This window comes from Centropristis striata, chromosome 11 (genome assembly GCF_030273125.1).
Source record: "Centropristis striata isolate RG_2023a ecotype Rhode Island chromosome 11, C.striata_1.0, whole genome shotgun sequence".
NCBI classification, from domain to species: Eukaryota; Metazoa; Chordata; class Actinopteri; order Perciformes; family Serranidae; genus Centropristis; species Centropristis striata.
The window spans coordinates 25902893-25915974 of record NC_081527.1 but is presented as its reverse complement, the minus strand read 5'-3'; the positions used below and the strand labels follow the sequence as shown (position 1 = coordinate 25915974).

Below are 13082 nucleotides of genomic sequence, written 5' to 3'. Positions count from 1 at the left end.
CAAACTGTTGACATATCAGTATATAAGGGAGCAGAGTGTGACAACATAAAGGTAAAAGAGGAACATGGAGATTATAGATTAAATAAAAGGGACAGTCCTGCTTTCGTATTACCACCTATTCAGATATTTAACACTGTCAAGGTGTGCTGAGACTGGAGGCTATTATTAGAGCCAGAACATATAGTGAATGTTGGACAGAAGCCTTGAGACATTTAATAGCTGCACAATACTGTCATATTAGGCCGTCAACAGAATGAAAAACATTTCAGAGCAGAAATCTGTATTTCTGTGCAGCGAGAGAACATGGAGCTGCTCAGTAACATGAGATAGTTATATGACGGGCTGCAGTGCCCATGATGTTATATTAAGTTTAGTATATTAAGGAGTTAAAATGAGCCCGACCGGTGAATGTGAAGCAACAAATATGTGAGATTTTGAATAGATTAAATAGACCAATTGAACCACAGCAACTAATTTTGGGTACTGTATCATTAACGGATTTAGGGAATATGAATATGAATACGAATACGAATACGAATACGAAAACTTTATTATCACTGAGTTGAAATTCCTAATAAAATAAAAAATATGTTGGAAGGAACCCCAAGCTCCCACACTGAGTCTGTGGAAAACACAGAGGATGGAGACTGTGGCATGTGAGAAGATGTTGGGGAGATTAAATTGTGAAAATGATATGATAAAAGAAAAATGGGATAGTTTTGGTAGACAGATTTGTTGATTCGCCTGCCTTGCCTGCTCACTTGCCTGTCTTGTTTTTAGTTAATTTATTTTCAGATTTAGTATTTTATTTATTTACTATTATTATTGTATTATTATTATTATTATTATTATTTATTTATTTATTTATTTTTATGACCTCCATCATGTCTGGTTTGTTTGATGTTTGTTTGTATGTTGTAAAAATGAAAAGATAATAAAAACTTTGAATTAATTTAAAAAAAAAAAAAAAAAAATAGTGTGTTTATGCTCAGGGTTCTTTTATTGATTGCACATAAAATGATCACAGTAAATTGGCTTAAGCCTCATCCACCCACACTGGACCGAACCTGGTCTCACAGGAATCCGTGAAATAGCCACAGATTCCTGTGAGACCATGTTGCTGGACCAGTGGTCTCAAAGGCTTCAGGATGTAAAGTGTATGGAATCCATAACTGCAAACCTTCGACTTCAGACAGACTTTTATCTTGAAAAGTGGTCATGTGTTATAATGTATTTGGAAAGGTGAGAATACTGTCTCTGTTCAACTGGGCTAGATGGTGTTTTTATGTTTCTATTATTTTTATTATTATTATTATTATTGTGTTTTTTATTATTGCTATTACTAATTACATCTACAAAGAATATTCCTTCATCTCTTTGCTATTTGATTGTCCTTGTATTTTGTATTTTGTCAGTTTGATACCAATATGAGTATTGATACTTGCCATAATGTGTGAGACTCTGTCAAGGAACTTGTTCTAATAAATGTTAAAAAAAATAAATAATAATTAGCCTGACCATGACGACAGTAACATGCTGCTTCCATAAATAAATCAATAACAATAATTCAATAATATATTTGGAATATATAAAACAATCTGCATAACAAATACTTTTACTTTTGATACTTTAAGTACATTTTGATGCTGATACTTTTGTATTTCAACTCCAATAAGTTTATAATGCAGGCCTTTAACTTATAATGGAGTAATTTCCAATTTCATAATAGTACTTCAAATCAAATCAAATCAACTTTATTTATAGAGCCCTTTAAGACAGCGTTAGCTGATACAAAGTGCTGTACATTGCAGGACAGACCAACAATAAAAACAATAAAAACAAAGAACAAGCAAAAACAACTAAAACAAAGCGAGTCTCATGCTGGGTAAAACAAAAAACAGTAAATAAAAGTGGGTTTTAAAATGTATCTCAATTTTAAAATGAATCTTAATTTTAAAAAGCCACAAAGAACAAATAAAAACAAAAAAAAAACAGAGCAAAGGCTCATATTGAGTTAAAAGCCAGTGAATAAAAATGGGTTTTAAGATTCCTTTTGAAAGCGGACAGTGAGGAGGACTTTTACTGCAGGATCTAAATAGTTCTGAGTTTTAAGGAATGGCACCAGTTTTGATCTACCGTGAGTTCTCCTTTGAACACAGGGGGATTTTGGAGGTGACAATCTGAATAACTTTTTCTCCGCCCTACACATTGTTGCAGCGTCTCCTCTCACCGCCTGCACTTTAAAAGTAAAAAGTAGTATGGCATAGTTCCAGCAATGCATAACTTCCTAAAGAGGTGGTGCAGGTCGACAGTTCGGTGTATAAAGTATGTGATACTAACACGGGAGTATATGGTTTGCATCCAGTGTTTCTCTAACCTTCACCAAGTTCTGTTTGGTTTGGTTTTATTTATTTGCACAGTTAGAATTACATAAAATGACAAAGATAACATATAATGTAAAGTGCAGGGAGAGGCAGAAAACCAAGATGGGCTTATTTATTTAAAGCCTCCACCTAAAATTTCATTAGAAAGTAATAAACTGATAATAGAAAAAACAAATGTATAACATCAACAAGTTATAATGACAATAACAAAAACAATTAAAAACAAAAATGAACATGTTAAAAAGTGTATTTGTGTGTAAATTAGAATTTTAAAACAGCAGTTAAATGAGCTTTCAGACATCTTTTGAAGCATTTTACAGAGATGGAGTCCTTTGCCAGATGGGAAAAGGTATTTATCCATAATTTGGTCCCTAAATTGAACAATAAATTGACCTCTGCATGTCAGAAATCTTGGAGGATGAAGATCTAAAGATTGACGCGTTGAATAAGAGTGAATCTGAGAGTTAAATGTAAAATAAGTCTTAAAGTGCTTCGGAAAGTTTTCATGATCTGAATATACCTTAAAAATAAAAACACATATTTGAGAAATATTGAGAAATATTGATGTCATGAACAGTAAGTATTTGGATTTTCTGAAAGAGGAACAGATGATCATGTGGCTCAGATCTGGTTCATCCTAACAAAACGTTTCTGAAGAACCAAGATTCCATGGAGTGTAGTAGGAAATGTCATATAGGTATGATGTTAAATAGTTGTGGAACTACCTGGTTGAGCGTAATGTTAACTGGCTGTGAGCCTGGTGGGTCTGGCTGAGCGCCTGCTGCAGTCTGCAGGGGAAGATCTTTGACTTCAGCTGCATCGACACTTCACAGTGAGAAATCAGAGCTCAAACTGTCACAGCAAAGCAACAAAACTCTTCTTTTAAATATATCTGTTACTTTTTCCCAGTACAGTGTAACAAATGTAACTGAAACACATTAATATGTGTGCTGGTGTAGGAAAGGCTTTGGTCTGAATCCCCAACCGGGTTAATAAATGTTGCCTTGCCAAATACTGGCGCAGTGCCCTTGAGCAAGGACGTTGACTGGCTGACAGCAGCAGTCTATGGTTAAACTGGCCACCTTCCAGTATCAATGTATGGCCAACAAAACTGAGCCTGAGGCTCAGAGGGCTTTTACTGAAGAAACAAGGTTAAAATACCACAAAATAACATGAAAAACTTACTTTTTCCTGACAGATTGTTATGTTTCTTTCCTCATCCATATGTGCACGTCATAATCTGATCCAGTTCAAGGTGCTGCACCGTCTACATTACTGTAAGACTCACCTGACAAAAATGTAGCCACACATTGAGCCCTTGTGTGACAGATGCAAAATGCTTCCTGCGCCTCTATATCATATGTTCTGGAGTTGTCCTGAATTGGACCGATTCTGGTCATCTTTCTTTGATTTATTCTCTAAACTAATTAAAAAATGTGTTACTCCCTGCCCCATTATTGCCATTTTTGGTGTAACCTCAGAAAACATATCTATGACTTCCTGTCAACGCAAGGTTATGGCATTCTCCTCCTTATTAGCGTAGCGTTTGATTTTGTTGAACTGGAAGAATAAATACTGCTCCACCCACATACACACATTTCATCAGGAGTATTATGTGCAATCTGATGCCCCGTTTACACAAGGACGCTCGCGGGTAAAAACGACAAAATATTTTATCGGAAGTGCCGTTCGTTTAGACGGTGACGGCGTTTTTGGGGCTTAAAAACGCAAAAATCTGAAACCACCTTCCAAAGTGGAAAAGTTAAATCCTCTCCTCCGTAGCGTGTCGTCTACACTGACAAGACACAAAACTCTGATCTGATCTGCTCACGTCACGTATGTGTTTACGTCACATACATGCTCCAGTACAGGAAATAAAGAAACATGTGGATTATTTCCATGGTGGGACCTTCAAGCTGCTCTGGCAGCTCTAATAAACTTACAGGAGTCTTTCCACCAAATGTACAGGATATGTACAGATAGTATTAGTGAACAGAGAAGGATCTGGAAATTAATTATCTGGCTTTAAGTGATGCAGCCTGGCTGCATACAATCGAATTTCACACACTTTTGCGTCATCGTATGCAGCAGATTTCCTCCCGAAAACGCTCGTCTAAACCAGGAATAAAAAGTGAAGACGCGACGCCACTTTTGCGTCTTCTGTTCAGACCGTCATCATGTAAACATAGCCTTAAACTAGAAAAAATCAGGTTTACTGTTAATGCTGCTCTACAGAACTTTCACAAGACATGGGATGACTTTATAGGATTTGTAAAGCAACGTGATGGGCTTCATTTAGAGTGATAAACCTCCAGCTGATCCATTATTAACCCTTTAACCCCCGGAGCCCCTCCCTCATCCCAATCCCTCCCTTCCCTCTTATGTTGTCCCTTCCTGTCTGTTTGTATGTGTGTCTTATCTTCCTTTTATTCCATTTTATTATTATTATTTATTTTTCTATTTTTTGTTTTATTTATTATTTTCTCATATGGTTATCTTCATTCATTTATTTGTTTTGTTTTTCTATTTTTTGTGTGTTTCATTTTGACTATATAATTTGAGTTTACATTTATTTTGTACTTGTCTAGTCTATGGATGTATTGGATAAACTGATGTGTGCTCTGACAGCTGATATAATTATGCATCCAAGGAAAATCCAATAAAAATAATTTTGAAAGACAGACTGTTATGTTAAGCAGATCTGAAATGAAAGTTACTCCAAAGAAGCAAATATAATGCCGTTTTTTCATCATGGTCAAGAATTTAAGAAACATACTATATGAAAAATTTATCAGTGAAAACTGATTATGAATATTCCTACGGTGGAAAAAGTTCCTCAGCAACAAGCTGACCTATAAACTTTCCGACGTGTGTCTAAATCTCTGCTGCTGCTGCCCTTTAGGATGTGGAAGAACCCAGAATTAATGCAGTTGTTGTAAAGTTCAGAGCATGGAGGCAAAACAGTGTTGAGGAAAAACTTTAAATGAAGTGTCGCCTAATCCTAAAGGTTATCAAACTCATCTATTAAAATCTCCACAGCGTACCTTTCCTTTGATGGCGACTCTGGCGTACGTTGGCTGAACATCCACGTCGATCACAGAGGAGTCCATGTGTCTGTGAGGGGAGGACCAGCTCAGTTTATACAGTAGTGTTCAATATAATAGCAGTCCAATGTGACTAACCAGGTTAATCCAGGTGTTTAGTATATTTTTATTGCTACATGGTAAACAAGGTACCAGTAGGTGCAGTAGACACTCAGAACACCAACCAGACCAGCATTGGTGATATGCAGCTCTTCAGGCTGTCACATTGGGCAATTAGTTGAAAAGGGTGTGTTCAAAAAAATAGCAGTGCGGCCATCAATTTTGTGAAAAAACAGGTGTGAATCAGGTGGCCACCTGATTCACACCTGTTTTTTTAGCGTGGATTGTGTTTTACTTCAAAAACCAAAGTATTCTAGTTTACAGAAGGTCTACCTACCTATAGGCTACCTGGATTTATGAAATGTTCTATATTTATAAATATGCTATTGCTACACTTAATGGCAAAAATTGCACTGGTCTGTTGGACTTGAACAAAAATAAACAATATTTTTGTTGCTTAAGCTTATGTATTCAGTCATTATTCAATGGTATACTAAAAATCCATGTGAAAAAAATGACTTCTCACTGTTCTCAGGTCAAATATTTATATGCGATTAAAATGCGATTAATTTCGATTACTTAATGACAAAGCCTCTAATTAATTACATTGATTTTTTTAATCGAGTCCCGGCCCTATTATTTAAATAAACCTGTTTCATTAAGATCACAAATGTGTAGATATTTATAAAATAATAATTAGCACTGTGTGTGAGATACCAACATGCCAGGTTGCTATGGTGTTATATTAATAAAAATCCCCATTATATTTTTCTAAATGTAGCTGTTGAGAGTTTGGGTTCATAGTTTCGTACCTGAACACTCCCAGGTCCAAGACAATCGTGTTGTTTTCTTCATCTTCAGTGAGATTAAAGTCCAGCCTGTGAATACACACAGAGAGGAAGGTAAGGTCACGTTTATTTCTAGAGCCCCTTATAGACAACCAAGGGTAACCAAAGTGCTTTACATTAATGAATAACAACAAAAAATCCAAAAGATACATAAATGAATAACAATAAAATCAAAGATAAAATTAAAAAAAGACAATTTAATCTAGTAATATATGATATGAGATATACACTACTGGTCAAAAGTTTTAGAACACACCAACTTTTCCAGAATTTAATTGAAAAATTATGCAGTTTAATGTCTCAGTGTACTCTGAAATGAATGCACATTTGCAACATTTAAAATTCTTTATTGAGCATGATAGTGTTCAAAATCACATTTTATGTTGGACTAAAGGACTAAAAAAAAGACACAAAATGACAAAAAAAAAGACCAAAAAAAGACACAAAATGACAAAAAAAGACACAAAATGACCCAAAAAAGACACAAAATGACAAAAAAAAGACACAAAATGACTTACAAAGACATGAAAAGAATTCAAAAATGGACAAAATAGCCCAAGACTCCATAGAGTTAAGTTGTTAACCCATTTATTGTTCCCTGAAAAAGGCCTACTTGTATAATTCTGAAATGTACATTATTTTTCAGTTTTGGTTAAGCTTACCTTTTTTTATTTACCTCTGGCAGTTCACCACTTACCTTTGTACCCTTTCAAGCTGTTCATTTGACTTGAACTGCTTGAATTTCAGTAAAAAACTGGAAAAATTGGGGTGTTCTAAAACTTTTGACCAGTAGTGTATAATACAGCACACAGAAACAAATTTCTTCTCACACAGGTTCTAAAGCCTGGGAGAAAAAGTGAGTTTTAAGAGATTTAAAAATGTCCAAAGTCTCTGATGAGCGTATGCAGCGGTAAACTGTTCCACAGCTTAGAGGAGCCACTGCAAAAGATCCATCGCCTTTAGTTTTTAGCAGTTAGGCTCATCCAGGTAGGACTCATCTAGACCTCAGAGCTCTGGTCGGTCTGTGAACATGTATGAGTTCAGCTAAATATGCTGACGCTAATGCGTTTAAAATATTAAAAACAAACATCAGGATCTTCAAATCAATTCTGAAGCGGACAGTGCAGAGAGGCCAAAACTGGGGAGATGTGTTCCCGTTTCTTTGTGCCTGTTAAAAGACGCGCTGCAGCATTTTGCACAAGTTGTAGGCATCGCAATGAGCGCTGGTCTAAACCTACATATGACGAGTTGCAAAAATCCAGTTTTGTGGAAATGAAAGCATGAATAACCTTCTCCAGGTCCCTAGGAGAGAGGCATGGTTTTACCCTGGACAAAAGTCTCAGCTGGAAAAAGGCACTTTTGACCACATAGTGAATTTGCCTGTCAAATTTGAACTAACTGTCGAAAGTGACACAAAGGCTCTTAATGACAGAGCAGTTTTAGAAATATTAAGTGGTCCAACTGCAGATAGATGGATTAAATACAAAAATATAAAAAGCTGCTGCCAGTGGTTTCACTCCAACTACTTACAGAAATACTTACCTGTCTCCAGTGCCTCCACATCGACTGAGACTTGAACTACTTTCAGAGCTTACACTCATATTGCTTTTTGACTGAATGCTTAACTGCACAATGTGTATTTTGTATTTTGGAGAGAGCTATACCATAACACCACAACTCCCATACAGTAATCCACAAGCAAATAGTTCACATTTTATCCTACTTTGACCTGTTCACACCTGCCCTTTTCAGCACACGCCAACATACACATACTAAACATTACAATACACTGCTCTGTCACAGAAAACAGTAGGAAACTGGTAAAACATGTCTTGCTTGCTATTGACAAAAAGAAGTACAAAAAACCCACAATACAATTTAAATCAATCAAAATCAAATCAATCAAAGAGAGAGAGAGGAGCCGTCCACTGCTGTTGTTTTGGTCCATAAAGGTTTTGTGTAGCAGATGATCTGGTATTTCAGGATGGCCTCCAACATGTTGACAGGTCATCTCTCCACCACCTCCTCCAGTGGCTCCAACCTGGCTCCAACCACAGAACCAGCTCTGTAGACCAGAACCAGCTCTGTAGACCAGAACCAGCTCTGAAGACCAGTCTGATCATCTCTGTGTGTGATGCTGCCTCCCCAGCAGACTGCAGCATAAAACAACACACTACCACCACAGACTGATAAAACATCTGCAGCATCGCACTACACATGTCCAGAGATCTGAGCTGAGAGAAGAAAAAGAGGAGCTCCGCCCCTTTTTGTAGAGAGCGTCTGTGTTTATGGACCAGTCCAACTTATTTTCCAGGTAAACACCTAGATACTTAGAACTTGGCACCACCTCCATGTCCACCCCACAGGTATTCACTGGCTGAAGGGGGGCTTGAACCTGAGGAAATCTATGATCATCTCCTTAGTCTTTGAGGTGTTCAGTAGGAGATAGTTCTTGTGACTCCAGTCACTGAAGGCTTTTATCAGATCCCTATATTCAGATTCCTGTCCATTCCTGATACACGCCACAATAGCAGTGTCCTCCAAGTACTTCTGGATGTGGCAGGACTCAGAGTTGTATTTGAAGTCCCCTGTGTATAGTGTAAACAGGAATGGAGCCAGTACAGTGCCTTGTGGAGCCCCGGTACAGTGTGAACAGGAGTGGAGCCAGAACAGTGCCCTGTGGAGCCCCTGTGCTGCTCATTAATGTCCCAGAAACACAGTGTCCAAACATGTAATATTCTTTGACACCTAGATAGAAATGTTGTGTTTGAGTAGCATCAACCTATAAAGGTTCATAGTGCCTGCAGTGAACCACACTGTCCTGTCTCCCTGCTGATATAAAGCGATATATACAGGATACATTCCTGACCTGAGTGTGTCCGCAGCTCAGATTACAAATGAAATCAGCCTTGACCCTGTGGCCTTGCTCTGGATATAAACCTCTGGCTAATGGAGGGAGACCGGGGTGGCCTGCAACTATCAGGTGTCCCCCCCCTCACAACCACGGCAACGCTCTGATGGCAGCCGAGCCAATCCAGTAGCAGATATCAGAAACGAAGGCTGCTAATAAAGCAATCGCACAGCACCTGGTAGCTTTTCCCACCTCACTGTCTGAGCAGTGGGACCAGAAGGAGGTAATCGACAGTCTCAAAGAAAACATATTACAGTTATGAAGAAGTGTGAAGGGAAACTGTATCAGAGCAGAACCATGACCTGCTTTTCTTGATTATTTTCCCGGAACTAAATTGAAACAGCTGATTGGACGTGTTTTGTTGCTCTGGCCGAGCAGAATGAGAAACAATTATGTTGCTTTCTGCTGCGTTCGCTGCTGTAGCTGAGTGGATCGGTCGATTACCCTCACAGTCCATCATAGCGGGTCATACTGTAGCACCGCAACATAACAGCTGCTGAGGAGAGGTGAAGCAGCAGCAAGTACTCTGATCCGTTACTAAAAATATCAAACTCACTACTAACTTAAAGCAATTCAAAATATTAATAAAACAGTATTTATCAAAATAAGAAAACATGGTATATTTATATGTATGTTTATCAAAATAAGAAAACATGGTATATTTATATGTATGTAGTATATTTCTATAGCTATGTGATATGTGTTATTATAATGTATATGCTGTAGAATGAATGTGTATGTACAACATATGTATTATGTGTTAGTAGATTTTGTAATGATGTATACATATATGTAGAAATGTGTGTAATATGGATTAATATGTGAATAATTTTTGTTTTGTTTTGTTTTTTATTTTTATTATGTTTTGTGTTTTCAACTGTATATTTGATACTGTTGGACCCCAGGAAGAATAGCTGTGGCTTTGCTGCAGCTAATGGGGATCTTAATAATAAACTAAACTAAACTAAACTGCAGAAAAAGTACTAATACCACACTGAATTACTCCAATACATTCAGAACTTACTGAAATAAAAGTACAAAAGTATCAGCAACAAAATGTACTTAAAGTGTGAAAAGTAAAAGTAGTTATCATGCAGATTGTTTTATATATTCCAACTATATTATCAGATATTATTGTTATTTATGCATTTATATATGAAGCATGTTACTGTGGTTACAGCAGGGTTTATTTTAACTATTAAAATATACTGTTTAGTGCTTCAATTTATAATCATAATTTTAAACTATCTCGACCTGAAAAGTAACAAAAGCTGGCAGCTAAATGTAGTGGAGTAAAAAGTACAATATTTGCCTCAAAATGTAGCAAAGTAGACGTATAAAGTAATGCAAATAATAAGGCAAAGCACAAGTACCTAAAAGTTGTACTTAAGAACAGTACTTGAGTAAATGTACTTAGTTACATTTCACCACTGGGTAGAGAAAGTACTTGTTGTTAATGCAGTATAAGTACTACTGCCACTTTGTAAAAATGCTCTTGTTCCTTCAGTAAAAGTATGTAAGTAAAATCATTCAAATGTAGCTAAAGTGTTAATAATATAAGACTGTTATACTATTCAATGATATCATTAAATTTAGAGCTGCAAAAATTATTTGATTAATCGAACAATAATCGATTATTAAATTAATCGTCAACTATTTTGATAATCGAATAATTGTTTTTTAAAGACAATAAGTCCAAATTCTCTGATTTCAGCTTCTTCAATGTGAATATTTCTGGTTTCTTTGTTCCTTTATGACAATAAACTGAATATCTCTTTGGTTTGGGAAACACTGATTGATATTTTCAACATTTTATTGACCAAACAACTAATCGATTAGTCGTTTAAATAATCGAAAGATTAATCGATTATGAAAATAATCGTTATTTGCAGTGCTAATTAAATTATTATGACTCATTAGGGATGGGTACCTTTCACATTTGAATCGATACGGTACCGATACCCGGTACCTGGGAATCGGTACCGGTACTCAACGGTACCAATTTTCGGTACTTTTGCGTAACATATTTATTTCTCAAAATATAAACTTTAAAAAATATATCAAAACAATTTAAAATCCAGGATGAGCAGTGCTTTATTGTTGAGTGAACATGCATTTTGTAACATGAAGGTTGCAGTGTTATTAAAGAATGCAGAGGAGCTCTCAGGTGGCAAAGCACGGAGGAGAAAAAAAAAAAGTTGCAAGTGCACGTGTGATTTGTTGTGATGACGTCGTAGCTGTGCGGCGCAGCACCGGTCAGACAGTATTGTGGGCATGGCATGGTTGGAATAAACAAAGTTGAGTCGGGCTGCTCTGTGCACATATCGAGGATGACGCAGGAGTCCGAGGGATTTAATTTCAGCGAGGCAGTTTGGAGTTAAGTGGCAGGTAATATTCCTGAGTTGAAGAGCGGAGTATTAGCGGAGGACCAGAGATGCAGCAGCTAGCTGCTAGCTGCTAATGAAAAGTCTACGGATGAATGGAGAGAGCAAACGGAGTAAGGAAGGTCTAATCTGGAGGCAGATGAAGGCCAAGCCCGGTAGAGACATTGGAGAGATAGTAGCTCGCGGCTAGAAGACCTAGAGCCGGCTGTTGGTCTCTGTTCCGCGGTGGAAGAGGGCAGCAGTTAGCGGCCGCGGTGAGCAGACAGGACCAGACGAGGAGGTAAATACATTTTAAGAAATAGTGCGATCGTCAGCACGCTTGTTAATCAAAGACGTCAAATGAAAACGGGTTGAAATCAATGATCAGTTTAAAGTTAACGCCGTTTAGGTACCGAAACATGGTACCGTTTGATTTTACATGAATCGGTACTCGGTAGTACCGACGGAATTCGGTCGGTACCTATAAAAGTACCGAATTCGGTACCCATCCCTATGACTCATGCATTAATTTAATTGTCAAGAGTTAGGACTGACGATCAGATCTTCCAAAATAAGACCCAGGTTGCTTTTTTTTAACTACTTTAAAAACTTTGTTGATAGAAAATGTTAGTAAATGTTAGTAAATGTTACTTTGGCTCGTTGACATTCATGACTCGTCCGTGAGCGGTGATCAGCGTCCTCGGGGCCTTCTGCTTCTTCTCCTCCTTCCTGCAGGGAAACAGAAATCATGAGTCCAGTGTGTGTGTGTGTGTGTGTGTGTGTGTGTGAGTGTAAAAAAAGGTGGACTGACAGACGACAGGAGCAGAGTTATGAGGTCTTTAGGGTGAAGGAGAGAGCCACTGCTCCTCCAGGAGCATCCATAAAGAGAGACACAGCAGAATAATGTGCAGAGGGTTTTACTGCAGGACACACACACACACACACACACACACATACACGCACGCACGCACACACACACACACACACACATTTTATTTCCTTTGTCTTATCCATCTTCATTATGTATGAAAAAAGTTGACAAAGACGAAAACTAAGGACATTTTCACTATAATTTTAGTTTGTTTTAGTTTGTTTTGTAACCACAAAATACAGTTTCAGTTAGTTATCGGATTTTTTTAAAACTCCTGTTTTTATTTTTTAATTTCAGTTAACGAAAATGTTTTTTCAATTCTAGTTTTCGTTACCTAATTGCATCCTTTACCCCTAAAACAAAGTCTGAAATTTCAAAAAAGCCTTTAACGTTAACTTAACGTGTTCAGGTCCTCACTATGTAGGAAGTACAAGAAAACAGACACACACACACACACACACACACACAAACGCAAACACACAGTAACACACTATGCTTGCAACATATTACAGTTTAAACATTTCAAATGGTTTGACGTTGGCAAAAAACATACAAATAGAAA

General features: G+C 37.1%; 1 protein-coding gene across 3 annotated transcripts in view; it reads right to left on the bottom strand.

Annotated features, from left to right (window-relative positions):
* dnaaf11 (dynein axonemal assembly factor 11) overlaps window positions 1-13082 on the bottom strand; it is a 79647-nt gene that overhangs the window by 28065 nt on the left and 38500 nt on the right. For all 3 annotated transcript variants that reach the window (XM_059345330.1, XM_059345331.1, XM_059345332.1), the window contains 3 exons: window positions 12301-12378; window positions 6340-6405; window positions 5429-5498 (listed from right to left, as the gene is read on the bottom strand). In XM_059345330.1, the coding sequence (XP_059201313.1) occupies window positions 5429-5498; window positions 6340-6405; window positions 12301-12378 (214 nt within the window). The remainder of the gene's footprint in view (window positions 1-5428; window positions 5499-6339; window positions 6406-12300; window positions 12379-13082) is intronic.